The sequence below is a fragment of the Schistocerca nitens genome, chromosome 4 (genome assembly GCF_023898315.1).
Source record: "Schistocerca nitens isolate TAMUIC-IGC-003100 chromosome 4, iqSchNite1.1, whole genome shotgun sequence".
Lineage (NCBI taxonomy): Eukaryota > Metazoa > Arthropoda > Insecta > Orthoptera > Acrididae > Schistocerca > Schistocerca nitens.
Window position 1 is genome coordinate 18,988,663 of NC_064617.1, and position 27,532 is coordinate 19,016,194.

The window sequence follows — 27,532 nt, forward strand, 5'->3', positions numbered from 1 at the left end:
ACCGGTTTCGATACATTGTAGTCAGACCATCTTCAGACTTTGTACTCCATGACGGTGACCTGAGCTGGGCCGGATGAGCAGGCTGAGCAGGCCGGCCCTGCTGCTGTCTGAAGATGGTCTCACTACAATATATCGAAACCGGTCACCACTTTAAACAAAATATTTGTGCGGTAAAGACTGTTTTCACCAAAATGTTATTGACATTCCCGAGATCGCTGTTTCCCTAGGAGACAGTTCCAGAAAATATTTTCTTGTTTGTTTATGTGTACGATTGCTCTCAGTGCATATTTTCTCCTTCTACACAAGTTGTTTGCTATGTCGTTCTTCTTTTGGCATCCGTCAGACATTACATACATTTTAATTTTACTTGTCTTTCAGAAGCAACTTGCGAGAGAGGGAGGCACAAAATTATAGGCCTAAGTTTCTGTGTCTAACATCTGTAGTTGACATAAGCGCCTGGTCAACTCGTACGATAATTACACTGACGACCCAAAGCAATGATCACCTGCGTCGGTACACCTTTGGGATGGAGGGCCGTAGCGATTCTCAATAGCGCCGATTCGACGAGCCCTCGGTAGGTTTGCCGACGGATACGGTGCCGGATGTTTGGCCACAGGTCGCGAAGTCGCCGTAAATGAAGGGCCGGTAGCACGTGCTCGCGGATCCGTTGGCCATCCCAGGAGAGCGCCGTAGGGTTGAGGTCACGCGACTGTGGCGACCGAGGTAACAGCGTCAGGACACTGTCACCGCCGTCAAACCACTGGAACAGGATTCTGGTCCTGCGACACCGATGCTTATCCCACTGGCAGGTGGCACCACTGTCAGGCGAGACATCCAGCCCGGAAAGGTCCACGTGGTCTGCAGTAATGTACACGTAGTCCACAGCTCCCACGGCACCTACAGTTACTACTACAGGCCCCAAAGATTAATGTTGCTCCAACAGTCACCACGTATGGAGTGGTGCAGTTTACGTAGGTAACTGCATCTCTGGACACGACCTTCGACCTGGTATAACATGAATCGTGATTCATCTGACCTGCAGATAGTTTTACATCTATCCGAGGCAGAATGTAGGTGATCTCGTGCCCGCTGCAACTGTAACTGGCGAAGTCATTAGGTGGGAAAGAGAACGCAAACGGATGTTCCTGAGGACATATTCGGCAATGTGGGCTGAGTGGTACGACCTGCCACAGGTCGCCACTTGTGCTGCACCACAGATGAGGCCGACCTCCGACCTCCGCGACACCTCGTCGTGTACTCGTGGTTTCGCCACCCCTTCCTCAGATGCTCACGCCAGTGTCACGTGAACAACCGACCAGCTTCGCTGTTTCCAGCTTCTGGTTACCACGTTCCACGCCCTGTTCTTTGCCGAAGTAACTCACGTCAGTGAATTTCCCCGTATGTGACCCGTATCGTCGCTAGATCATTTCACGGGACACACTGTTGTGCACATATGGGCAAATCGCTGTGCACATCACTCAAATTATTAGAATACGCTAAGTGTACCTTCAAAATATATCCCATATCAGAATCTCCCACCACAGATGATAAATTATCCCGTCCGGCCATTTTTTTCACTAGACAGCCCTAGAAACCCTTCAACAGGTAGTGTTTGTTGCGTGGTTTGTCCGTATATGTGGTTTACATCTAAATACATCGTGCGACTTAAATCCCTGGACTTTTTCTTATTCAACTGTTCACCCGTTTGTTGATTATTTGCATTGGTGTATCCACAGACACCTAGGGAAAGTCCCCCATAAATCCCACCTGTGAACAGCAACAGCCGGTCAACATCGTTTAAGAGTGCAGTGTTCACATATGTCTGTTTGAGCACGGTGTCCTATGGAAGTCCTGATGTAGTGTAGTAGAATTCAGGATCCAGAGAGGATGTCTGCAGGCATACACTTTGAAAACTCGTTCCAAAAACTCATCTTGTAGCCATACTCCACATCTCTTATGGCCGTGCCTTTAAGTTCGCTCGAGAACGCCGTTATGTCAGGCAATGTAGTTTACTGAATTTCTCCACCAAATCCAAATAATCATGTTGGAATTCCCCTTTTTCATTACAAGCTGAAATATATGATCATCGGAATGCACAGCTGGAGTGAGATGCAAATCCTGCTGACGCACGGTTTCAGAAAGTGGCGCCTCCACGAGTGTTAGGGATTACACGAAGCACAGCGTGATGCTGTCGGTGATTCTCTTTAAAAATGAAATACATTTCCCTGTGCTGTCAGTTAGGACACAAATCCTGTCTTACAATGAATGTAATCGGCCGAATGCTCAGTGAGGAAAGGAGGATCGTTCCCTCTGAAATTGTGTGTGGGTATGGATATGTGGGATTGTAGGGTGTGCAGAGCAGCAGAGATTGCCAGTTACACAGCACTGATCGCTGCACGGTGTTTAAGTGTCATTAGTAGATGGGAATCAGAGCACGTGGGCGAAGCCGTCAGTGAGCCAGCCCGTCCCGTGTGTGTGTCAGCTGACGCCATCTGTGAGCCAGCCCGTCCCGTGCGTGTGTCAGCTGACGCCAGCTGTGTGCCAGCCCATCCCGTGTGTGTGTCAGCTGACGCCAGCTGTGAGCCAGCCCGTCCCGTGTGTGTGTCAGCTGACGCCAGCTGTGTGCCAGCCCGTCCCGTGTGTGTGTCAGCTGACGCCAGCTGTGAGCCAGCCCGTCCGTGTGTGTGTCAGCTGACGCCAGCTGTGAGCCAGCCCGTCCCGTGTGTGTGTCAGCTGACGCCAGCTGTGAGCCAGCCCGTCCCGTGTGTGTGTCAGCTGACGCCAGCTGTGAGCCAGCCCGTCCCGTGTGTGTGTCAGCTGACGCCAGCTGTGAGCCAGCCCGTCCGTGTGTGTGTCAGCTGACGCCAGCTGTGAGCCAGCCCGTCCGTGTGTGTGTCAGCTGACGCCAGCTGTGAGCCAGCCCGTCCGTGTGTGTGTCAGCTGACGCCAGCTGTGAGCCAGCCCGTCCCGTGTGTGTGTCAGCTGACGCCAGCTGTGAGCCAGCCCGTCCCGTGTGTGTGTCAGCTGACGCCAGCTGTGAGCCAGCCCGTCCCGTGTGTGTGTCAGCTGACGCCAGCTGTGAGCCAGCCCGTCCCGTGTGTGTGTCAGCTGACGCCAGCTGTGAGCCAGCCCGTCCCGTGTGTGTGTCAGCTGACGCCAGCTGTGAGCCAGCCCGTCCCGTGTGTGTGTCAGCTGACGCCAGCTGTGAGCCAGCCCGTCCCGTGTGTGTGTCAGCTGACGCCAGCTGTGAGCCAGCCCGTCCCGTGTGTGTGTCAGCTGACGCCAGCTGTGAGCCAGCCCGTCCGTGTGTGTGTCAGCTGACGCCAGCTGTGAGCCAGCCCGTCCCGTGTGTGTGTCAGCTGACGCCAGCTGTGAGCCAGCCCGTCCCGTGTGTGTGTCAGCTGACGCCAGCTGTGAGCCAGCCCGTCCCGTGTGTGTGTCAGCTGACGCCAGCTGTGAGCCAGCCCGTCCGTGTGTGTGTCAGCTGACGCCAGCTGTGAGCCAGCCCGTCCGTGTGTGTGTCAGCTGACGCCAGCTGTGAGCCAGCCCGTCCCGTGTGTGTGTCAGCTGACGCCAGCTGTGAGCCAGCCCGTCCCGTGTGTGTGTCAGCTGACGCCAGCTGTGAGCCAGCCCGTCCCGTGTGTGTGTCAGCTGACGCCAGCTGTGAGCCAGCCCGTCCCGTGTGTGTGTCAGCTGACGCCAGCTGTGAGCCAGCCCGTCCGTGTGTGTGTCAGCTGACGCCAGCTGTGAGCCAGCCCGTCCCGTGTGTGTGTCAGCTGACGCCAGCTGTGAGCCAGCCCGTCCCGTGTGTGTGTCAGCTGACGCCAGCTGTGAGCCAGCCCGTCCCGTGTGTGTGTCAGCTGACGCCAGCTGTGAGCCAGCCCGTCCGTGTGTGTGTCAGCTGACGCCAGCTGTGAGCCAGCCCGTCCCGTGTGTGTGTCAGCTGACGCCAGCTGTGAGCCAGCCCGTCCCGTGTGTGTGTCAGCTGACGCCAGCTGTGAGCCAGCCCGTCCCGTGTGTGTGTCAGCTGACGCCAGCTGTGAGCCAGCCCGTCCGTGTGTGTGTCAGCTGACGCCAGCTGTGAGCCAGCCCGTCCGTGTGTGTGTCAGCTGACGCCAGCTGTGAGCCAGCCCGTCCCGTGTGTGTGTCAGCTGACGCCAGCTGTGAGCCAGCCCGTCCCGTGTGTGTGTCAGCTGACGCCAGCTGTGAGCCAGCCCGTCCCGTGTGTGTGTCAGCTGACGCCAGCTGTGAGCCAGCCCGTCCCGTGTGTGTCAGCTGACGCCAGCTGCGCTCATCTGCACGTCCCTTCGCCAGTCGCTGGTCGCCACGCTCAGGCGGTGCAGCCGCCACGTGTCCGCTGCTTGCAGCATACTGTCTGTTCAAATAAAGGTGCACTTGTTCCTAACACATCGTTTTAAACTGAGGACAAGTCAGCTGTTCGGTTACAAACTGAGAATGGCAGGCTGTGGTATCAGCAGGATATGGCACATTATTTGTACCTAAAACGCCATTTTACACACAGTACAAGAGGCAGGTGACGCCAGGGGAAAGCTCAGTAGCCATCACACTGAGGTGACGAAAGTCAGGGGATAGCGATGTGCACATATACAGGTGGTGGTACGTCGGCAGAGCATTGGCGGATCTCTCATTTGTACTCGTTTGAAAAGCTTTGCTGCGTGGTTATGGTCGCAAGACGACAATCGATAGAGTTAGAACGTGGAATGGTAGTTGTAGCTAAACGCATAGGACGTTCTATTTTGCACATCCTTAGGAAATTCAATATTCCGAGATCCACAGTGTCAGGAGTGCGCAGAGAATATGAAATTTCAGGCATTACGTCTCACCACCGACAACAAAGTGGTCGACGGCCTTTGGAAGGGGTTTCTTTCAATAATATGATGATTAGGGACCCTAGGCGGGTCAGCCAAATGTCGGGCGGTTTTAACAAGAATGCTTCTACTTGTTCACTTTGCCTACTGGATCGGGTCGTTGGCTCTGGCTCAAGGCCTATTGTGAGACCCAACCTGTTCGTGGTTGCGTGGGAAGGCTTCGTTAGGCGCCAGCTGATCCCGACACAGTGGCGTCGGCGTAACGCCCAGCGCCAACGAGGCGCCGTCCCTCGAAGGCCTGCCTCTGTTGTCCGCGCAATGGGTGCCTACCTGCTTCGGCGGCGCGTCTCCGCCAGTGGGACGCTTTCGCATATCGACTCGTAATGGTCGGTTGTAAACTTCCGCACCCCTCTGCCCTGCCATGCCGTCTGACACTCCCTATATTAATTTCAATAGGCTGATTGCCTGATAAATAACACAATAACCGATACCTAACATGTCTTTGCAACAATTATTATATTACAGTAAGGTGCAAAATACTGCTACCTTACACCTTCACCTGATGACCGAGGCCAGCGGTGTTTGAGTAGAGATTCAAATGCGAACGGGCAAGCAACAGTGCGTGAAGTAACCATAGAAATCAACGTAGGACGTACGGCGAACGCATCCGTTAGTACAGTAGGCGACCGACGGGGGTGACTTCGCCAACAGCACGACCTCGCATACAGCCCCTGTCCTAGGCTCGTGACCACACTGGTCAGTACATAGACGGCTCGAAAACCGTCGTCTGGTCAGATGAGTCACGACTGCAATTAGTGACAGGTGGCGGTAGGTCGGATCCGGGTTGTCGACAAAGCACTGGCCAAGCTGGTGGTCTGTGTTTCCGTGGAGACCATTTGCAGCCATTCACGGACTCGATGTTCCGGAACAACGGTGGAACAGTTAGGGACGACAGTGCGGCGTGTAACCGGACCACAATTGTGTTGCGATTCATGTCAAGTACATTCTGTCATTTCGAATGAATGCTTTGGCCACACACATCGGCCGACATTAATTCCATCGAAAATTTATGGGACATAATTTAGAGAGAGAGTGCATAATATGGTGCGCCGGCAACTCTGTCGCAATTACGGACGGTTACAGAGGCACCACGGCTCAGTATGTCTGCAGGCGACTCCCAGCGATGTGTCGAGTCCACGCCTCGTCCAGTTGCTGCACTGCGCCAGGAAAAAAGAGCCACCCCATTAGGTTTTGTCACCTAGCTGTAAGGATTATTGGAGTCGAGTTTGTGAACGGTATGAGGTACAAAGGGGCATTGATTGTTGGCGATGAGGTGTGCGGTTTGATGGAGTGGTAAAGCTGTGGGACAAAGTAAATACGTGCTTAAAGCAAAGTCGACTTGCATAATTTGTAAGACGTTGGTTTAAGGGACACCTAGGCAACACGACAGGTTGCATCACGGTTTTGTGGGTGGGGAGGATAGTGCAAGATACTGTCCCTATGTTCGACCGCTTACCGGCTTCAGCAGTCTTACTCTATAGTGTGACTTTAGTGTAAGATAGACTGCGAAAAAAAATATCGCTTTTTCGGAAGCCCGTAATTGTCTCCCATTGTGAGGCATAAGTTTGAAATTTGGCTCAAACGTGCCTACAACCTTCTTCTGTAATCGCGCAAAAGCGAGGACGGCTGCGGCGTCGCCGTGCTGTGGTCCGGCGGCGCTTCAAACAGCGACTGGTCGCAGCTCTGGAGCTCTTGTCAGCTTAGTGATGTCACTCTGGCACCAAATGTCACCAACCCCATCTTCGACATGTCACACGATTGAACGGTCATCTCCCTAACCCACATTTCAGCCCTTGTTTCGATGCCTGATGTCTGACGGAGGTCAGAACCGCCACGTCCAGAGTTGAAATCGTGCGGTTTTGTCGCGGACGGCCGAGGAAAACAATTCAGAGGCGCCGACACCCATAATCGATACGAAAAGCCTTCAAGGGATGGAACAGGGGCCGTCAATGAATGCAACTCTCGATTACCACACATTTGCAGTCGATAGCGACATTCGGCAGTGCGATGACGAACAGGACCACGTTCTTGACAATTTTCTACACTGCTGACATCGCCCCGGAGGATTCGACTCTACTCTAAGGATATTAGGGGGCTGCAACCCCGTGGAACGTGATCTCGTCCGTATGAAGTGTAGTGCGACCGCAGTTTTTGCTGTTACCGTACAGTGTGTTACCAGTAGGAACCGCTGAATACCATTCGAGGAAATCTGAACGTGATCCGAAGCAGCAAATGCTTTTTCGTCCGTCCTGTTTCGCACTCTCCTGTGTCGTGATCACGTTCGTGAATGAAATGCCAAAGAGTCCCTCCGAGACCTCCGACTTCGGCAACACCCTCTGTGACACTCACGCGCCCGCAGCTCGTGGTCGTGCGGTAGCGTTCTCGCTTCCCGCGCCCGGGTTCCCGGGTTCGATTCCCGGCGGGGTCAGGGATTTTCTCTGCCTCGTGATGGCCGGGTGTTGTGTGATGTCCTTAGGTTAGTTAGGTTTAAGTAGTTCTAAGTTCTAGGGGACTGATGACCATAGATGTTAAGTCCCATAGTGCTCAGAGCCATTTGAACCATTTGACACCCACGCATCTTTGCCGAGCACGTTAAAAACGTTCCTCTATAGACTTCGATATCCATTCAGCTGAGTGGCTGCACTAGCACCTGAAGGGAGGCAACCTCCACGGCTGTGGAACGGCTCAAATTTCGTCAAATTATTTTCAACGATCCCCGGTCTTTCCAACTCGTATACTAGAGCAAAAATAGCGATCGCTCTACACTCCAAAGAAGTCTAACCACGTTCAGTGGGGTTGTGTCCTCGGAGTTGCTGAAATTTGGTGTCAGTGTGACATCGCTAACCCACATCAACTTTTTGAGCTGGAGCCTTTTTTTTTTTTCGTACGTGTCGACCCCGTGATGTCGGATGCGTCGCCAAGCCTGTCGCAGGGAGCTTCGCTTTTGCACAATTTCAGAGGGAGGTTTTAGGACCCTACGAGCTGATTCCAAACTTACGCGTCGCAAAGGGAGACAATTACGGGCTTTCGTGGAAGTGGTGCATTTTGTTTGCGAATTGTGTGACAGTGTCGGCGGCCCGCAGGTGCGGCTGCGACGAGTGCGTGGTGTCGCGCCAGGAGGACTCGCTGCGGCACTCGCGGTCCCGCATCAACGCGTACCGCGCGCTGGCCAGCCCTTCGCTCATCGCGCTCTCCTCCAAGGACCCCATCCTCACCGCCTTCGAGCTCTCCTGGGAGCTGCGCCGCCTCAGCTTCATGGAGCACGAGTTCAAGTGCGAGTACCAGGTACGTGGGCGCAGCGCTGCCCGCCGCTCGACGCCGGAGACCACCTGCAGGTTTCTGCTGCTGCTGCTCTATGGTACAGTGTGTGTGTCCGTGTCGAACTTCCTGTTTACCCGCAACAGCTCATTGATCAGTACCACAAAGTAAGATCACGTTTCCATTGGTTGCTCTAGTATACGGTATACATCCACTTCCAAGTGCCCACTGCCTGTGTCTACCGGATGTTATACTACTTCTATTTGCTGTAAATAATAATCTTATTCTTAAGTCGTCGATGCGCACAAGTCGCACCTGTCCCTCTGCAGGTCTTTGCAACAAAAATCAATGAAGAAGGAGTTGATCCTAGTGTGTATCGTTTCGGTATAATAACACTCAGTCCGTACCACATTCATTCGCGTTCCTATCACCAAAGATATGATTTCCCACGAACTGTCCTTTACCATTAATATCTGATAAATCGTAAATAAGCCTCTGGCTTTACAATGTGAAAGCTTCTTAATTCTCACGGCACGATAAGTTCGAGTTCTTTCAGTGTCTGTTCAGCACAAATTTAGTCTTTTTCACGTGCACTGTATTTCACGTTTCGTTTATTAGCAGAACCGCCTTGACAACGTAGTAGGATAAGGTCCAACTATTTTCTGTCCCAATATCTCAAAATGCTCTCTTATCCACCCCGCCGATGTCTAATCCAGTTACTAGAATGATATTTAATTAGGCTTATAATCTCTAACTTCCGACTACCACAGAGACTGCGAACGTGCACCGCTGAAAACAAAGACTCGAGAGAGCTAACAATGCTGCGCATTCAAAACAAAACGCAGCTCTGTTATGTCTTCCTTGGATTCCCTTTGTGCTACTTTGCGTTACTCTATTTCAAATGTCTACTCTTTGTCAAATTATAACTAACTATTACTTCGAAATACAAATACCGTTTTTTGGCTCTCGGGTCATTTCGTATTACAGAATTTAATCTAATATTCGTTTCTGAATACCACTCTGTAAAGAGCGGTTACAGTGTCTACTTTTATGTACGAGGTTCTTGTATATATAATCCCTTCCCCAAAATTTATTTCCAGTCCCAGATTTTCCTTGTCTTTTTCTTTTCATGTCTTTTATGAAAATATTAGTAACTAGAATATATTGATGATCACCTCGCTTTAATTGCGGTGTGAAGTAAAAATTGAATAAAAAAGGCATGTGAAAACCCACGACCCTCGGATTCCCAGTCTGTGCTCTTTCCTTTATGCCCCACACTGCCTGGAAAGCACACTATGACAAATTGCTGATGCCTCCTGACGAGGGCCAAAAATACTATTCTCTAAAAACTTGGCCATCCGGAATTCCCAGTTCTGTTATTTTCATTTCTGGCCAAACCTCGCATATACTATAAATTCGGACTAAATCGGAATTGATAAGTACGCACGGTCTCCTTCTGAGTGAAATCTAAGTTAGGTGACAGCAGAATTTGCACGAGATAAATTCTGTGAACTTGTGCAAAGTGAAGTAAAGTAGTCATAAACGAAATATGTATTATTAAAATACACTGACTAGGACGACTGGTGTGGTAGCCCGTTGCTCGGTTAAAAGTGCGTCACACAGAAACAGGCGTTCTGGACCAAAGGGCTGGTTACGTAAGGTGCAACACGGCAGTGTGGCTGTTTTTGGCGTCGCAGAGTTTTTCCAAACAAACAGCCAATGGATGGACGGTACTCGACGTTCGCCAGTGAAAGAGTGAACTAAAAGAGCACAGATCTGTGAGGACGGCTCGTGAGTCGTGCGTGGGCGGCTCGACTCGGCCGCGGTTGGCGGACGCCTGCGGTGCGCTGCGGCCGACCTCGCGCACAACTCGGCGAGTCTGTGCCTTTGGGGCTCACAACTGCATGTGTTTGGAACCGTCTGAGTAGCAGAACATGCCGTGATGACTCAGCCGAGAAGGAAAGTTAACTTTAGATCGAAATAATGTTAGAACGACTTCCTTTAAAGTTGAAAAGTTCCTAGAAGAAGAATTAAAACTGAGTTGGGACGATTTTATATGAACCCATGTCAAGTGTCAAAAGTGTTTGTTTTCTCAAAATGGAGAAGGCAAAACTTTGTGACAAAGGAGTAAAGTCGTGTGGAAGCAGTTTACAAGTTACACGTTGTGATGGCAGTATTGGTGATATTAGTGTTTCACATGCTAGATGTGATGTCAGAAGTATCAGAATTTCTGAGCAGCCGTTTCAAGTGCCTGCTCCATCGGTATCCATGCCACAGTATGAATACCTAATATGTTCCAACAGGCCGCGCATAACAATGGGATTTTCTGCTACTTATATCTCGGGTTCTATTGGTGATAGAAAGGTAGGGTCAAGTGTTTTGGACAGCCCTTGAGCTGGGAACCATTTTTATATTCAACAGAATAATCTTAATGTCGCTACCCTACAGCATAGGGTCAAAGTATGAATATTACACGCTTCCTTCTGCTTAGGCAAATGGAGCAAATCGGTGGTTGGTTCTTCTTGTATTTCATGTGGTCTACGGTGGCCTTAATGGGACTTGCATGGGCTCCATTAGTTCATGGATGCTTCCTCGGAAAACCCCACAAAATGGGTTTCTTTACTATATTTTCGCCGTCACCAGCGGACCAAAATCTAGCGTAGGATTCCGAGACGACTATGCACAGCAAATTGCGGAAATTTTTACAATGTATTAGTGAGAGCTAGATCTCGAACAACCTTGAAAACTTTCTTGGTAACTTTATCCGTTCCCGAGATACAGATGTTCAAAGTTTCTCTAATTCTATACGTAAAATCCGGTATGAGGCTGAATCGAAATAATAAATAATTGCAGCAAATTGCTCAAATTTTAACGTTATGTTCTATAGGCATTTATTTAGAAGAGACATATCCCCATTTTCAAAAATCTTTATCCGTTATCGAGAAACACCCATAAAACTCCTTTCTTGGGTACTAAGAACTAGCCGCGGATTCCGAGAAGGCTATGCACAGGAAATGTCTGTAATTTTTACGTTGTATTTCCAAGATCCAATTCTAGAACAACCTTAAAAATTTTCTTCATATTATTGTCCATTTCCGAGATACAGAGGTTCGAAGTTATCATATTTTTACACGTAAAATCCGGCTTGAGGCATGCCAAAATTTTTGGGTAATTATTTAAAGTAGAATGAGGCAGCTGGTAGCCCACTTTTGTGTCAGAGCCTTTTCTGCAGTCAGGAACATATTCGCATTTTTTGGGCTGGGATGGGAGCATTTTTCCGCTAGTATATTAATTCAATTTTCTCGAGTTACGGGAAGTCACGAGTGATATTGCCTGGTCCAATGCCTACAGGTTCCCTGTATTCAATGGCGTGAGACAACTAAAAGTTTATCTGCAACGACATTTTCCGTCCTACATTAATGTGTGCGGATACATATTCCTTGTATATGCTGGCCACCCGGCAACTGGAGCCGGGTGCGGTGTGCAGCGGGTCACGTGTACACAGAGCTGCCTGCCCGCCTCAGACCCGTGGCTGCGAGCTGACAAGGCAGCACTCGCCCACCCCGATTACGGCAACGATCCCAAGTGACAGTGTCAGTTCACAGCTCCAGACTTCACGCCGTCCCAACAAAAAAAAAAAAAAAAAAAAAAATGGTTCAAATGGCTCTGAGCACTATGGGACTTAACATCTGTGGTCATCAGTCCCCTAGAACTTAGAACTACTTAAACCTAACTAACCTAAGGACATCACACACATCAATGCCCGAGGCAGGATTCGAACCTGCGACCGTAGCAGCCGCGCGGTTCCGGACTGCGCGCCTAGAACCGCTAGACCACCGCGGCCGGCACGCCGTCCCCCTGACAGGCTCCCCGGTGTGTGCTTCTTGCAGCTCACTGCATACTGTGGAACACAGATCAGCGTGTGCAAAGGTAAAAGGCATCGGGCCAACGATTAGGCAGAATTTAGCTCGAATATCTAAGACAGACCAACTAGTGTCACACCAGCAGACTTTTTACATACAGGTGGAATTGCATATCCAAACACAAAAAGATATGCTATCGAGTGCCTCGAGGGACATACGAGCCATTACATTCTGACAGCGGATAACAAATGAGAGGAAGACTTTTGGCTGTATCTTACCACGCAACGTAACAAATTGTTCGTGACAAAAAGAATATAAGGGACATATGCTATTTTTTAATATTTACAATTGTATAACTCAGCAAAGACAAAGGTTTGATCACAATTTGTATTGCATTATCGAAGAATTGTTCTTTCGTTTTTTTTTAAATTCAGTTTACCTCGTTTTTCGGATCGTTGTAATGTTCAGAAAGAACATAGACGAGATAATAATAACGAAATAGAAGTAACTGAGTTTAGTATCACATCATACATTAAAAATGTAGACAGAATTAGAAAAAATGCAGCCTATCCATTTTAAAATGTGTACTTCAATGTGGCAACTTTCTCAGTTACGAGGATGATATTTATTTGGATTATGTGAAGAGTTTCTAATAATAGTTTAAGTGACCCTTACACTCGTTTTTAAATTCCTAATTCGGAGATTACAAGAAGCACAATAGAAAATGCACCGTCTCATGTGTGTGTGGTGTGTGTGGTTTGAGGTTTTCGGGCGCTAAACAGCGTGGTCATCAGCGCCCAAACGCATAGAAACAGGAACACATGGCGGTGAGGGGACGAAGACGGACAGCGAACAAGGAGAACGGCTAAAAGACACAGACCTGACGCAGTTTCAAAACTTCACATACAGAGGCAAAACAAGAGGAGAAGAAACGCACTAAAAAAGGAAAGGAAACACAAGGAAAAGAGAACAGAAATCGTAGAGAAACAAGTAGGTAATCGTGACTGGCGGACCTCTTACCTAAAACCTGGGTGAGCCAGTCACCCAGCAGCACATTAAAATCCTCTCCCTAAAATCCGAGGCACCAAACTCGACAGGACACAAAACCGTAAGACCTTAACCACAGTAGTTGCGCCGTCTTGCAAAATAGAGGGCAAATCCGGTGGAAAGGAAACCACCACCCTCTGGTCAGAAAATAAAAGACAGTCAAGTAAAATCTAGACGCCACAAGCACTGCAGATTGGGGGGTCCTCCCGCCGGAGTAAAAAACCATGCGTAAAGGGACAGTGCCCGATGCGGAGGCGATCCTACCAGTCATTCACCGTCTCATGAAAGACGAAATAAGCGTTACATGGCGACTAAATGCCAATTTTCATTTCAAAGGCAGCTGAAGCCGACGCCGAAGGAGGCGAGGTTGGAAAGAGCAAGGCAGGGTTGAAGGGGAGGAAGGAGGTGCAACCCCCCCCCCCCCCACACACACACACACAAAATACAAGCAGGTGCCCGCGAAAGGCAAAGGACCCGAGTTCGAGTCTCGGTACGGTACACAGTTTTAATCTGCCAGTTTCATATCAGAGCACACTCTGCTGCAGAGTGAAAATTTCATCCCGGAAGTATATTATTTTGTTTCCCAACGAGGCATCGGCAAGCGCAGCCATAGCGCAGTGCCGCAGTGTAGCTGCCAGCGAGTGCAAACCGCTGCAGAGCCGCGTGCTGTTACTGCGCTCAGTGCTGAACGGTGGTGTTACTGTGCCTGCGGCGGCTCTTCCAGGCCCTACCAAGGAACAGCACGCTACCAGTCACAGCCCGTTACGTTGCGAGTAGTTCGGGGCTGCTACTAGCTGCCGAGGCACTTGCTACTAGTACAGCTCAGGTAAGTTGCTACATAGATTCACGTATCTTGCCTGCAGACGTGCTCCGTCTGATGTTGTCACGTCTATAACAAAATAAATCAAAAATGGAGATGGGATGTGTACCAGTTTTCGTAAAAAGCCCAGGACAAAAAAAAGCTGTATGTAGCCAGACTGCATTCCCATGCCACAGGCATCGGCATCCCCATTTATCCAAGCGGCGGTGGGGAAAAGATTCCAAAGTTGTCACTTTTTATATAAATGGGTTGATCTGTTTCGACACTTACTCCACGAGACCTAAATTCTCTTGGTGTCACAAAAAAATGGTTCAAATGGCTCTGAGCACTATGGGACTTAACTTCTGAGGTCATCAGTGCCCTAGAACTTAGAACTACTTAAACCTAACTAACCTAAGGACATCACACACACCCATGCCCCAGGCAGGATTCGAACCTGCGACCGTAGCGGTAGCGCGGTTCCATACTGTAGCGCCTAGAACCGCTCGGTCCCCCCGGACGGCTTGGTGGCACAAAAACTTATTTTATTCTAGTAGTGTTGACGGTTATATACTCAGTTCTAGAAGTGTACGAGGGTTCTGTAATCAATACAGACTCGGTGCGCCACATTTGAGGGTGGTTGTCGCGTTCCCTCCTCTTGCGTCCCGTTGTGAACATCTACGGTCATAGGCGGAGCAAGGACTAATTTCCACAGTAATTAACAACGACGACACAAACGTTTCCATAAGCTGGTATATCCGAAGCATAAGGAGACCCCGTAATACTCAAAGAAATACATGTGCATGCAAATTTCTGAAGTTAATTCTACGCAGATGTATCGGAAATTACAAACACGAATGACATAGTGTCCCACGGGGAGACGTCAAAATTCAGTGATCCGACAGAAACGATCGTTCGAAGCAAAAAGCTGTAAATAACATAGGCTCTAAAATGCATACCCTAAGAGCTATAAGCACTTCTTCATCCTCGATACTGTGAAACAAATGTCTTTTACTGCAACCTGTTTGGTTTCCATATTTAGGGAGTTCGTGGTGTGGACCAAATGAAGAAAAACTCTCTAGTAAACATAGTCTCTAAAATGCATACCTTAAGAGCAATGAGCCCTTTTTCAGTAGAACAGATTTCTTTCACGTGAGAGAGTCCAGCCACCTGCTGACGCCACTTCGGCGTGTCGACGGGGATGAAAGACGACGAAGACAAAACAACACTCAGTCCTCCGACCAGCCCGGCAATCGAACGCGGACTCCCTCGTATGGCGTCCTGCCGCGCTGTGCTGTCGAGGCGGACATTCACAGTATAAAAGATGAAAAAATGTTCGCAGCTGTTAAAGTACGCATTTTAGAACCCACGTCTACTGTGCTCTTTTGCTTCGAACGATCACTCCTGTCATATCCCTCAACATTGACCATTTCTCGTAGAACAACCCGTATATGTTTTTGACCACAGCACTTCACTTTACTTCGCTATAAACATAAATGCAATCTTCACTTCGTCGGGCAGGCTAACTACATCTTCCGGCTTTGAAGATTCAAAGGCTGTTCTCGAGCCACATATTATTTTCAGCGTACGAGGGCTTCTTCTTGCTAGCGGACTGTGTTTCCACAGTTCTTTTGTCAGCCTTTCTTCTGGTATTCAAGTGCGCATTCCACTTGTTTCTATGTTTCTCTGTTGCGTTGTTTATCCTCTCATCATCCAGTTCTTCTCTCATTTCTTCATTCTTCACTGTTTCCACAAACATCATTGCAGCTGCCTGTATTTTGCTCTGTGACAATTCAGCCTGTTGTTGTTGTTCATGTTGTCCCGTTACGCTGTTGTACCTATGCAGACCTCCTCATCACAGAATAACTGCTGCGGTCTACATCATTCTGAACTTGTTACTGCTCTCGTCTCTTGCAGTAACATCTACAGTTCTACTCCACACACTTCCCTCATGATCACTTAATGTCTCAGAATGTGTCGTGTCAACCGATCTCTTCTTCTAGTCAGGTGGTGCCACAAACTTCTTTTCTCATTAATTCTATTCAGTACCTCCTCGTAAATTACGTAATCTACCCATGCACTCTTCCGTAGCATCACATTTCAAAAGTTTGTATTCTCTTATTATCTGAACTGTTTATCGTCCACGTTTCACTTCCATACATTGTTGCACTCCATACAAATATCTTCAGAAAAGACTTCCTAACACTTAAATCTATAGTCCATGTTAACAAATTTCTCTTCTTCAGAAACGCTTTTCTTTCCATTGCCAGTCTACGTTCTATATCCTCTCTGCCAGTTATTTTATTGCCCAAACAGCAAACCTCGTATCTCGTTTAAAAATCTAATGCCCGCAGCATCGCCTGATTTAATTCGACTACGCTCCATTATCTTTGTTATTACCCGAGTTACACTCCCCTAAGGCTACGGCCACACTTGCGTTTTTTGAAGCTGAACGCTCAGCGTCTAAAGAAGCAGCTTCAAAACTCGCCTGGTGCTGGCCACATTAGACCGTGTATATAGCTTCTCTCAGCGCAACGCGACCTACCGACCGAAGACGTGAATGAGGCCATATATGGCTCAGTAGTGTTTCAGACATGCCTGGGTGACATCGCAGCATTGAGAAATGAGTGTATTATGTAAGCAATCTGCAACAATAATATGTGCTGCAATGTTACTGATTCTACGGAGAAGGCGTAGACAAAAAAGACGTTTTTGGACTCATCCAATAATTGAGGAAAGATCAGAGAGGGGAACATTCAATCTGCTACACAACAAACTTAAAGAAAACCTTGAAAATCTTTTTCAGTACTAAGGGATGTATATTAAGTCATACGAAACTCTGCTGTCTAATGTGTCGAATGCTATTACTGGAAGAAACACTCGACTATGTGATTGTATAAGGACTGAAGAAAACTAACAGTTACTCTGAGGTAAGTGAAGTTTTATTACTTATTGTATTATTTGTTTACAATGCATAAAAGGACAGGATTGACTCTTCTGATTTTTCCTCGAAGATCATTGTAGGTGTGCTGCTTGTGAACTGAGATGAGTTTGGGTCACTTTCAGATGTAATTCTAGACGGTTGTGCGTGTGTGTAGGACTGAACCAATTGTAAATATACCAATTGAAAATCCATCTTGTCAGCTGGGCTAAAGTTCTTAATAAGGGACATTTGTGAAAGTAAGAACATTTCATCTGTATCATTAGTTTTAGGTTCCTTTGTATGTGATTGTTGCAATCTCGTTTCCAAAACGCCCAACTTTTTTCAAACTCGTCCTGTTTTCGTTTATTCGGAAATGAACTTTGCGCTGTGCGAGCAGGGGGAGAGGCTTTGGATGTTGTTGTTGTTGTGGTCTTCAGTCCTGAGACTGGTTTGATGCAGCTCTCCATGATACTCTATCCTGTGCAAGCTTCTTCACCTCCCAGTACCTACTGCAGCCTACATCCTTCTGAATGTACTCTCTTGGTCTCCCTCTATGATTTTTACCCTCCACGCTGCCCTCCAATACTAAATTGGTGATCCCTCGATGTCGCAGAACATGTCCTAGTAACCGATCCCTTCTTCTAGTCAAGTTGTGCCACAGGCTCCTCTTCTCCCCAATTCTATTCAATACCTCCTCATTAGTTATGTGATCTACCAATCTAATCTCCAGCATTCTTCTGTAGCACCACATTTCGAAAGCTTCTATTCTCTTCTTGTCTAAACTATTTATCGTCCACGTTTTACTTCCATACATGGCTACACTCCATACAAATACTCTCAGAAATGACTTCCTGACGCTTAAATCTGTACTCGATGTTAACAAATTTTTCTTCTTCAGAAACGCTTTCCTTGCCACTCCTTTGGATGTAGTATGTTGTATTTCAGGTGTCATGTTTGCTTCTTTTTGTGCAGTGTTGTTGTTAGAGTCTTGCGTACTTTCTGTTAGATCGACAGCCATGTTCCCAGATGTCCTGTGGTAAAAATAAAAAACTGTAATTGTCCACAGTGAAATTTTATAATTTTTTTGCCATGTGGCTCATCTGAAACTTAAAAATGCTCGAACATTATAAATATGGAATACTCACTCTCTTTCTACACATTAAGATTGGAGAAATGACAACTGTTGGTGATAAATGTAATGTTTCCTGGGTTCTGATGAATCTCCACTTTTGCCAACGTGCATTTTCACATTTTTGTAAGCAATTCTTAATGCTCTTCCACTTTCTTTGCACATCCTTCCCTAAAAAAACAATATTAATATTGGTTCTACTTTTAAGGCCACTATATGAAACAATTAACTGCAGAAGACTGATTGAATATTAGTTTACAGTTTGAAAAAAAAGCCAATTTTCCACTTTGCATGGGATGTATTAATGGTAAGCATATTAGAGTGATCAATCCATGGGGTTCGAGTAGTGAATACTTAACCTACAAGAAGTATTTTTCAATAGTGTTGATAGCAGTAGCTGAGGCAAATTACTGCTTCAGATATATAGATGTTGGGACTTTTGGATTCGAGGGAGATTCAAACATCATGAAAAGTACTAGTTTTGGCAAGAAACTCTATTCCAGCAATTTACCGGTACCACCACCAGCTCCCTTACCAAACGATACATCTGGTCGATTACTACCATATGTATTTCTGGCAGATGAAGCCTTACTCTGTGTGAAAACCTTGTGAGACCATACCCTGGTAAGGACATGACTAACATTAAAAGAATTTTTAGCTACCTTTTATCGAGTGCCAGGCGGTACGTGGAGTGTGCATTAGGTATTTTAGCCAATAAATGGCGTATATTCCACCGTCCGATTGACGTCAGTATCGATTTGGTTAACATCACTGTTAAAGCCATTTGTGTACCGCACAACTTTGTGAGGGAAAACGATGGGTACAACTTTGAAGACACGTTATCGTGTCCTTTGGACAGCATTCCGGCCCAGGGGACAAGAGGGACCGTGAAAGGAACACACACAAGAGATCAGTTTGCTGAATACTTCTGTTCTACCGCAGGTTCTGCACCCTGGCAAAACCGATACGCAAAGATTGTTGAGTGAAAATGACTGCTGACATAACAAGACACCTCTAATATTCTACAATAAAGCGCATATGTTGTGACTTGTTGTACTTACTTAATTTAACAAATGTAATTCACCAGATGTTTTTCATAAAATTTAAATATTTTATTGTATTTTTGATCTTTTATACTGCCCAAATTAAATGTTTTTACTACACTTACGTAAGGCTTCTTTTGTTTCTTTGTCCATGTTGTCCCAACCTTCATCAACAACGTTAGATATCACAGCTAGCCAACCTTCTCTTCTTTTTTGTCTGTTTTTATAATCCGCATTTTGAATGTCGTATAAAAACGGTCGAGCTTGAACTTCTAACATAATACGTCTGCAATCAAGTTCAATTTTTTCCATCTGACACATCGAAAAAACTGTAATCAAACACTTGACTACACACACTACTTTGTGTTATTGACACACTGCAAAGTTACTACAGAGGTCACGTGCAAACGCAAAGTGAGAAGCGTCTTTTGACGCGGGGAATGGGCCCCGGCCCATCCGACTAGCGCTGGACCTTGAGGATGCGCCTTCCAGTCGGACGTTGGCAGAAAAAGACGCTGTGTGTGGCCACTATCGACCTTCTCCAGCCTGCCTAGAACTGTGGCGTCTTTTGACGTTGAGCGTCCAGCTTCAAAAAACGCAAGTGTGGCCGTAGCCTAAAGGAGAACCGTCGCAGCTACAGTTTGTTAAAGCTGTTAACTTTTTCAGTTATTCTGTTATTGATAAAAAGTTTTTATCTGATTGGCTCGTCTGTTTAAAATATCATTACCTTGATTTTATCAATTGAGATTTCCTTATTGTATTCTTTGCCCAGCAGGTGCAACTTATGTATAGCATACATTTCTTCATCAAATACACTCATGTTCAGAAAAAAAAACACCTAGAACGACTGGACATTGGACGTTCATATTCACAGGACAGGTACAGTACTACGGTCTGTAGAAATCGTCGGGCCGCGCGTTCAAGGTCGACATGGATACCGTGGGGCAACGTCACCTACCGGAAAAATGTGGCAGCGGCTCTTGTTGTCGCCGTAAACGAGATAATGGATCAGTGCGGCTTGAGCAGATGTGCAGGACGCCTCGCAGACTTATGCGAGAACCGAGTTTGAAAGAGGGCGCATTATTGGCATGAGAGAATGTGATGTATCGATCCGGGAAACTGCTGCTCGTGTGGGACGAAGGTGTTTCAGCAGTGCAACAGGTCTGTGGAGAGTGGTTCACGGAAGGCCGTAGAACACGACGAGGTGGCTCAGGTCGCATCACGTAACCCCCTGCCCCGAGAAGATAGGCACTTCATTCGAATGACATTATGACATTGCAGGACACATCTGCGTCCTCCTCGGCTCTGTAGCAACAGCGGAACACATCGTACAGTATCAGGGGTGACAGTCCGTCGACGTTTATAACATGCTCGTCGTCCACTTCTCCGCCTATCTTTGACGGCGATGGTGTATGGAACGACGTTATTGTGGACAGGAATGGCATCAGATAGTGGTTTCGAACGAATCCTGGTTCTGCTTGTTTGAAAATTATGGCTGCATGGACAGGAATGGGATCAGATAGTGGTTTCGAACGAATGCTGGATCTATTTGTTCAAAAATGATAGCCGCATTCTGCTTCGTCGCAGACAGTGGGGGCGGCATCACAGTAACTGCACTCGGACAAGACATAGAGCGCTAATTCAAGACCTTATGGGGTGCTATTGGGTACAACCACAAATCGCAGTTGGTGCGTGTCCACGACGCTGTGACCAGCGTGACGTACGTTAATGACATCTTGCATCCCGTAGCCATATCCTTTCTGCACTATGCCCCAGACGCCATTTTTCCGCGAGACAATGCACGACCACATGTTGCTGCACGAACACGTCCCTTCTTCGCGCCAGAATGTGTCAAGCTTTTGCTCTGGCCCGCCAGATCGCCAGGCGTGTCCCCAATCGAGAAACTGTGGGATATGATGAAACACCCCCCATGAACGATGGACCTTGCCGTTGGTGGGGAGGCTTGCGTGCCTCAGCGATACACATGGCCGTACCGTAGGTGCAACCACAACGGAGGGGTTTTCGTTGAGAGGCCAGACAAACGTGTGGTTCCTGAAGAGGGGCAGCAGCCTTTTCAGTAGTTGCAGGGGCAACAGTCTGGATGATTAACTGATCTGGCCTTGCAACACTAACCAAAACGGCCTTGCTGTGCTGGTACTGCGAACGGCTGAAAGCAAGGAGGAACTACAGCCGTCATTTTTCCCGAGGGCAAGCAGGTACTGTATGGTTAAATGATGATGGCGCCCTCTTGGGTAAAATATTCCGGAGGTAAAATAGTCCCCCATTCGGATCTCCGGGCGGGGACTACTCAGGAGAACGTCGTAATCAGGAGAAGAGAAAACTGGCGTTCTACGGATCGGAGCCTGGAATATCAGATCCCTTAACGGGCAGGTAGGTTAGAAAATTTCAAAAGGCAAATGGATAGGTTAAAAAATATAGTGGGAATTAGTGACGTTCGGTGGCAGAAGGAACAAGACTTTTGGTCAGGTGAATACAGGGTTATAAATACAAAATCAAACAAGGGTAATGCAGTAGTAGGTTTAATAATGAATAAAAAAAATAGGAGTGCGGGTAAGCTACAACAAACAGCATAGTGAACGCATTATTGTGGCCAAGATAGACACGAAGCCCATGCCTGCTACAGTAGTAAAAGTTTATATGCCAACTAGCTCTGCAGATGATGAAGAAATTGATGAAATGTATGATGAGATAAAAGAAATTATTCAGGTAGTGAAGGGAGACGAAAATTTAATAGTCATGGGTGACTGGAATTCGAGAGTAGGAAAAGGGAGAGAAGGAAACATAGTAGGTGAATATGGATTGGGGGTAAGAAATGAAAGAGGAAGTCGCCTGGTGAAATTTTGCGCAGAGCACAACTTAATCATAGCTAACACTTGGTTCAAGAATCATAAAAGAAGGTTGTATTCGTGGAAGAAGCGTGGAGATACTGACAGGTTTCAGATAGATTATATAGTGGTAAGACAGAGATTTAGGAACCAGGTTATAAATTGAAAGACTTTTCCACGGGCAGATGTGGACTCTGACCACAATCTATTGGATATGAACTGTCGATTTAAACTGAAGAAACTGCAAAAAGCTGGCAATTTAACTAGATAGGACCTGGATAAACTGAAAGAACCAGACGTTGTACAAAGTTTCAGGGAGAGCATAAGGGAACAGTTGACAAGAATGGGGGAAAGAAATACAGTAGAAGAAGAATGGGTAGCTTTGAGGGATGAAATAGTGAAGGCAGCAGATGATCAAGTAGGTAAAAATACGAGGGCTAGTAGAAATCCTTGGGTGACAGAAGAAATATTGAATTTAATTGATGAAAGGAGAAAATATAAAAACGCAGTAAATGAAGCAGGCAATAACGAATAAAAACGTCTAAAAAATGAGATCGACAGGAAGTGCAAAATGGCTAAGCAGGGATGGCTAGAGGACAAATGTAAGGATGTAGAGGCTCATCTCACCAGGGGTAAGATAGATACTGCCTACAGGAAAATTAAAGAGACCTTTAGAGAAAAGAGAGCTACTTGTATGAATATCAAGAGCTCAGATGGAAACCCAGTTCTAAGCAAAGAGGGGAAAGCAGAAAGGTGGAAGGAGTATATGGAGGGTCTATACAAGGGCGATGTACTTGAGGACAATGTTATGGAAATGGAAGAGGATGTAGATGAATATCAGATGGGAGATACGATACTGCGTGAAGAGTTTGACAGAGCACTGAAAGACCTGAGTCGAAACAAGGCCCCGAGAGTAGAGAACATTCCATTGGAACTACTGACGGCCTTGGGAGAGCCAGTCCTGAAAAAACTCTACCATCTGGTGAGCAAGATGTATGAGACGGACGAAATACCCTCAGACTTCAAGAAGAATATGATAATTCCAATCCCAAAGAAAGCAGGTGTTCACAGATGTGAAAATTACCGAACTATCAGTTTAATAAGTCACAGCTGCAAAATACTAACGCGAATTATTCACAGACGAATGGAAAAACTGGTAGAAGCAGACCTCGGGGAAGATTAGTTTGGATTCCGTAGAAATGTTGGAACACGTGAGGCAATACAGACCGTACGACTTATCTTAGAAGAAAGATTAAGGAAAGGCAAACCTACGTTTCTAGCATTTGTAGACTTAGAGAAAGCTTTTGACAATGTTGACTGGAATACTGTATTTCAAATTCTGAAGGTGGCAGGGGTAAAATACAGGAAGCGAAAGGCTATTTACAATTTATACAAAAACCAGATGGCAGTTGTAAGAGTCGAGGGGCATGAAATGGAAGCAGTGGTTGGGAAGGGAATGAGACAGGGTTGTAGCCTCTCCCCGATGTTATTCAATCTGTATATTGAGCAAGCAGTAAATGAAACAAAAGAAAAATTTGGAGCAGGAATTAAAATCCATGGAGAAGAAATAAAAACTTTGAGGTTCGCCGATGACATTGTAATTCTGTCAGAGACAGCAAAGGACTTGGAAGAGCAGTTTAACGGAATGGACAGTGTCTTGAAAAGAGGACATTAGATGAACAGCAACAGAAGCAAAACGAGGATAATGGAATGTAGTCGAATTAAGTCGCGTGATGCTGAGGGAATTAGATTAGGAAATGAGACGCTTAAAGTAGTAAAGGAGTTTTGCTATTTGGGGAGCAAAATAACTGATGATGGTCGAAGTAGAGAGGATATAAAATGTAGACTGGCAATGGCAAGGAAAGCGTTTCTGAAGAAGAAGATTTTGATAACATCGAGTATAGATTTAAGTGTCAGGAAGTCGTTTCTAAAAGTATTTGTATGGAGTGTAGCCATGTATGGAAGTGAAACATGGACGATAAATAGTTTGGACAAGAAGAGAATAGAAGCTTTCGAAATGTGGTGCTACAGAAGAATGCTGAAGATTAGATGGGTAGATCACATAACTAATGAGGTGGTATTGAATAGAATTGCGAAGAAGAGGAATTTGTGGCACAACTTGACAGGAATGAGGGACCGGTTGGTAGGACATGTTCTGAAGCATCAAGGGATCACAAATTTAGCATTGGAGGGCAGCGTGGAGGGTAAAAATTGTTGAGGGAGGCCTAGAGATGAATACACTAAGGAGATTCAGAAGGATGCAGGTTACAGCAAGTACTGGGAGATGAAGAAGCTTGCACAGGATAGAGTAGCATGGAGAGCTCCATCAAACCAGTCTCAGGACTGAAGACCACAACAACAACAACAACAACAACAATGCTCCACTATATCAGAGACTATCATAGATGAATGAATGAAATTTTTAGAGACTCTGCATAACATAAAAAGTCACCTCTGGTACTACATTCATTAATATTCCCCCATTAGGAAGTTCACAAAAAATATTTTCTGCAGAAAAAACTTAATATTTTTGTTAATAAATTAAAAAAAGTATTTTTAAAAAATATAAAATGGATAAGGTAGATTTTAGTACAGCTGCCTCTATTAGCATCATGTAATATACAGTAAAAATATAAGGTCCTGCATCAAATAGTTTTTTCAGAAATGGGTCAAATACTTGCCTAAATTAACATGGGTTAGATAGGCAAGGTGTGGTCCCCTTTAAGCATAGTTCAGAAAGAAAGTCTGGAGGCAATGAAGAGAGATGTTGGGGCCATATTCTTCCATAAGTCCTCTACTGACGATAAGCCATGTCATGGATTGTGTCCATCAGGAGAAAATTCGTGGTGCAAATACAATAGGGCTCAGGCAACTATTGCTATTCGTGTTGGATTCCGAAAGCTGTGTAATATAGAACCTCAGAAGATGATTATCTATGTTGACGGTTGTTTCACGTGTTCTAGAATAATGGAATGCACTGCAATTATTTTTCTCTTCCAAGTGGGAAGAAGAAAGACTGTTTGAACACGCTAGTGTTGATTGTGAGCAAGTCTTTTCAAAAATGCATCTAGCGAAAAAGCCGTTGAGAAATAAATTACATTCGGGTGCAGTGAGCGCAGTAACATTCACTTCCCAGCGTGTGAAGAACTGTGCACAATTCGAACCAATCAGCACAATGACCGCATCAGTGGACGCGTCCAACATTTATGCTAAGGTGAAGGAATGTCATCGGGAGAGTGGTGCCGATTTCGTCATGTGGAGTTCCATATCGATGCTTATTTGGGTGCGTTTAATTATATTACTAACTGTAATTATATAACGTACGAAGGGCTACTTTTCGATCGAGCTTAGCGAATTTTCCTTGCATAAAATCTTCCGACGTTATCTGGTTCTCGGTTCAAATGGCTCTGAGCACTATGGGACTTAACTTCTGAGGTCATAAGTCCCCTAGAACTTTGAACTACTTAAACCTAACTAACCTAAGGACATCACACATATCCAGACTGTAGCGCTCGGCCACTTCGGCCGGCTATCTGGATCTGAACGTAGATTAATGCATAGGATAGCGATTATACATGTTCCGGTTCGTAATTCGCAAATTTTATGAGTAAAAATTTTAAGAGATGAAGACTTTGCTATTCGCGACTGAAAACAAATATTGTGTATCTCATATAATCAGCATTGTTGTTTCTGTGTTTTAAGATTTTCCGTATACGAAAATTTCAGATAAAAACGATAATTTTAAGTACAAAAGGCCGTAGTTTTGTCGTCTGAGGTTGGAAATACTGAACTCAATCTACAGACTGGTCGCCGTGTTTGGCAGTCGTCGATACCAATCCTTTCCATTTAGTCATGCGGTACACCGTGCTCTCGTAACGTTAATAGTTAGCTTATAGTCAGTGTGAACAAGTTCATTTTACTGTGTTTGTTAAATAAACACAGCATAATGGCATCCCGTTTAAAAATTATTTACGCAAAAGAACTTCTTCCCCTTTCATTACGCAAAACATAGACAGTAGTATTCCACTTTCAGAATCTGACGGCGCTCCTACGGATTGCAAGGGGACATAAAAGTACGAGAGGATCTCCACGGAACAGGTAGAAAGAAATCCTACGTGGCGGCTCTCTGAGTGAGTTCATGGACGGGCTGGCTAAATTATTGAAAACATCGGGTGGGAAAGCCTGATCAGTTGTAATGTAGCCCTTTTAAAGACCATCTGAGGATTCAACGGCTAAACTGAGACATTTCTGGGCGTTTAGTACGAGTGGTGGTGTGGGAGGGGGTTCTCGCATTTGAGAATTACAGTAGCAAATGAGACACTGAAAATAGACGTGTTCGGTTGTTTTCATCAAAGTAGAGAGGACGTGAATCGCAGTTTGGCAATATCAAGATGAATAATTCTGAAAAAGTGAAATCTTCTGTAAACCTTTCCGACAAGAGAACAGAGGCTTTTCACATGTTATGCCACGGAATAGTGCTGGGACGTGTTATTAGACACCCTGCTCACGAAGGATACGACGGGACTTAAACTCTTGTGACATTCTGCCGTCCTTCAGTAATTAGCGCATCAGTTTTGTTGCCACGCTTGACAGCTCCTCACACCACGACTGCAGGAGCTGGAGAGATACGAGGCTGCCGACAGTCACAGCTTTCGGTGACTTCGCTCGCAGCTACAGACGCGTTGACGCAGCTGTGGCCGCCACTAAGTGAAGCGAAACTCATTGCCGAACACCACACGACGGAACTCAGTGTCCAAGTTGAGTCCCCTCAACAGCACTCGAGTGTCTGTTGTTTGTGGTGCGGCGTCGACGGTAGGCGACACGTGTTAACTCCGTATTTAAAGCTGAGGTCCAGTAATATCTGCCCAGATTGCGGCCTTTGTCATCCGATAGGGTGGGTAGGATCGGCGTAAGAGCCTCTCGCGGTGCAGCACTGCCGGTGGGAGGTCTGCCTAATCTCGCAGCGTCCCTCGTATCCTGAGACCATCCTGCCACGTCTCGTTCTGCAGCCAGTCCACTGTGTTGCTATGATCACCTTTAAAGTTCCAGTAACGGTACACACATACAGGATCCACCACGTGATCATATTATTGTTTTTCCTGTACCAAAAATAACGTCATACTAGGATGAAATTTTTTATCACCTATCACATACTGAGGTATTTTACGTGAGAACAGATCAGTAATATGTAATGGAGGATGTGGAGAGAGTGCAAGGCGCGAACATGAAAGAGGATTTGTGGCGATTGCCCATTTGACAAGGCAAGAGCGGGCTGTGGTGCAGTATCATACCCACAGTAAATCGTAAGTATGCAGGTTAATGCAGAAGAGAGACCAGATAGGTGGAAAGACTACCTTAAAGGACTCTGTGAGGACGCTGTATTAGAAGAAGAAACTGAAGTTGATAGAGATGACACATGAGATCCAGTGTTAGAGTCAGATTTTTAAAAGAGCTCTAGAAGACCTGATATCAAATAAGGTAAAATCGCTGGAGAAAGTAGCAACAAACGACTATTCTCGTTGATATGTAGAATCTATGAGACTAACGACGTACATCAGACTTTCGGAAAAATATCATCCACACATTGCGAAGGTAGCAAGGGCACGTAAATGCGAAAACTATCGTACAATCAGGTTAACAGCCCATGCACCGAAGCTGCTGACATGAATAATGCGCAGAAGCATGCAAAATAAAACTGAGGATGTATTACATAACCATCATTTTAGCTTTAGGAA

General features: G+C 46.2%; 1 protein-coding gene across 1 annotated transcript in view; it reads left to right on the top strand.

Annotated features, from left to right (window-relative positions):
- The window catches only part of LOC126251374 (transient receptor potential-gamma protein-like), a 586,511-nt gene that overhangs the window by 35,992 nt on the left and 522,987 nt on the right, over positions 1-27,532 (top strand). The window contains exons 2-3 of the mRNA XM_049951758.1: positions 7,973-8,174; positions 13,782-13,883. Of these exons, the coding sequence (XP_049807715.1) occupies positions 7,973-8,174; positions 13,782-13,883 (304 nt within the window). The remainder of the gene's footprint in view (positions 1-7,972; positions 8,175-13,781; positions 13,884-27,532) is intronic.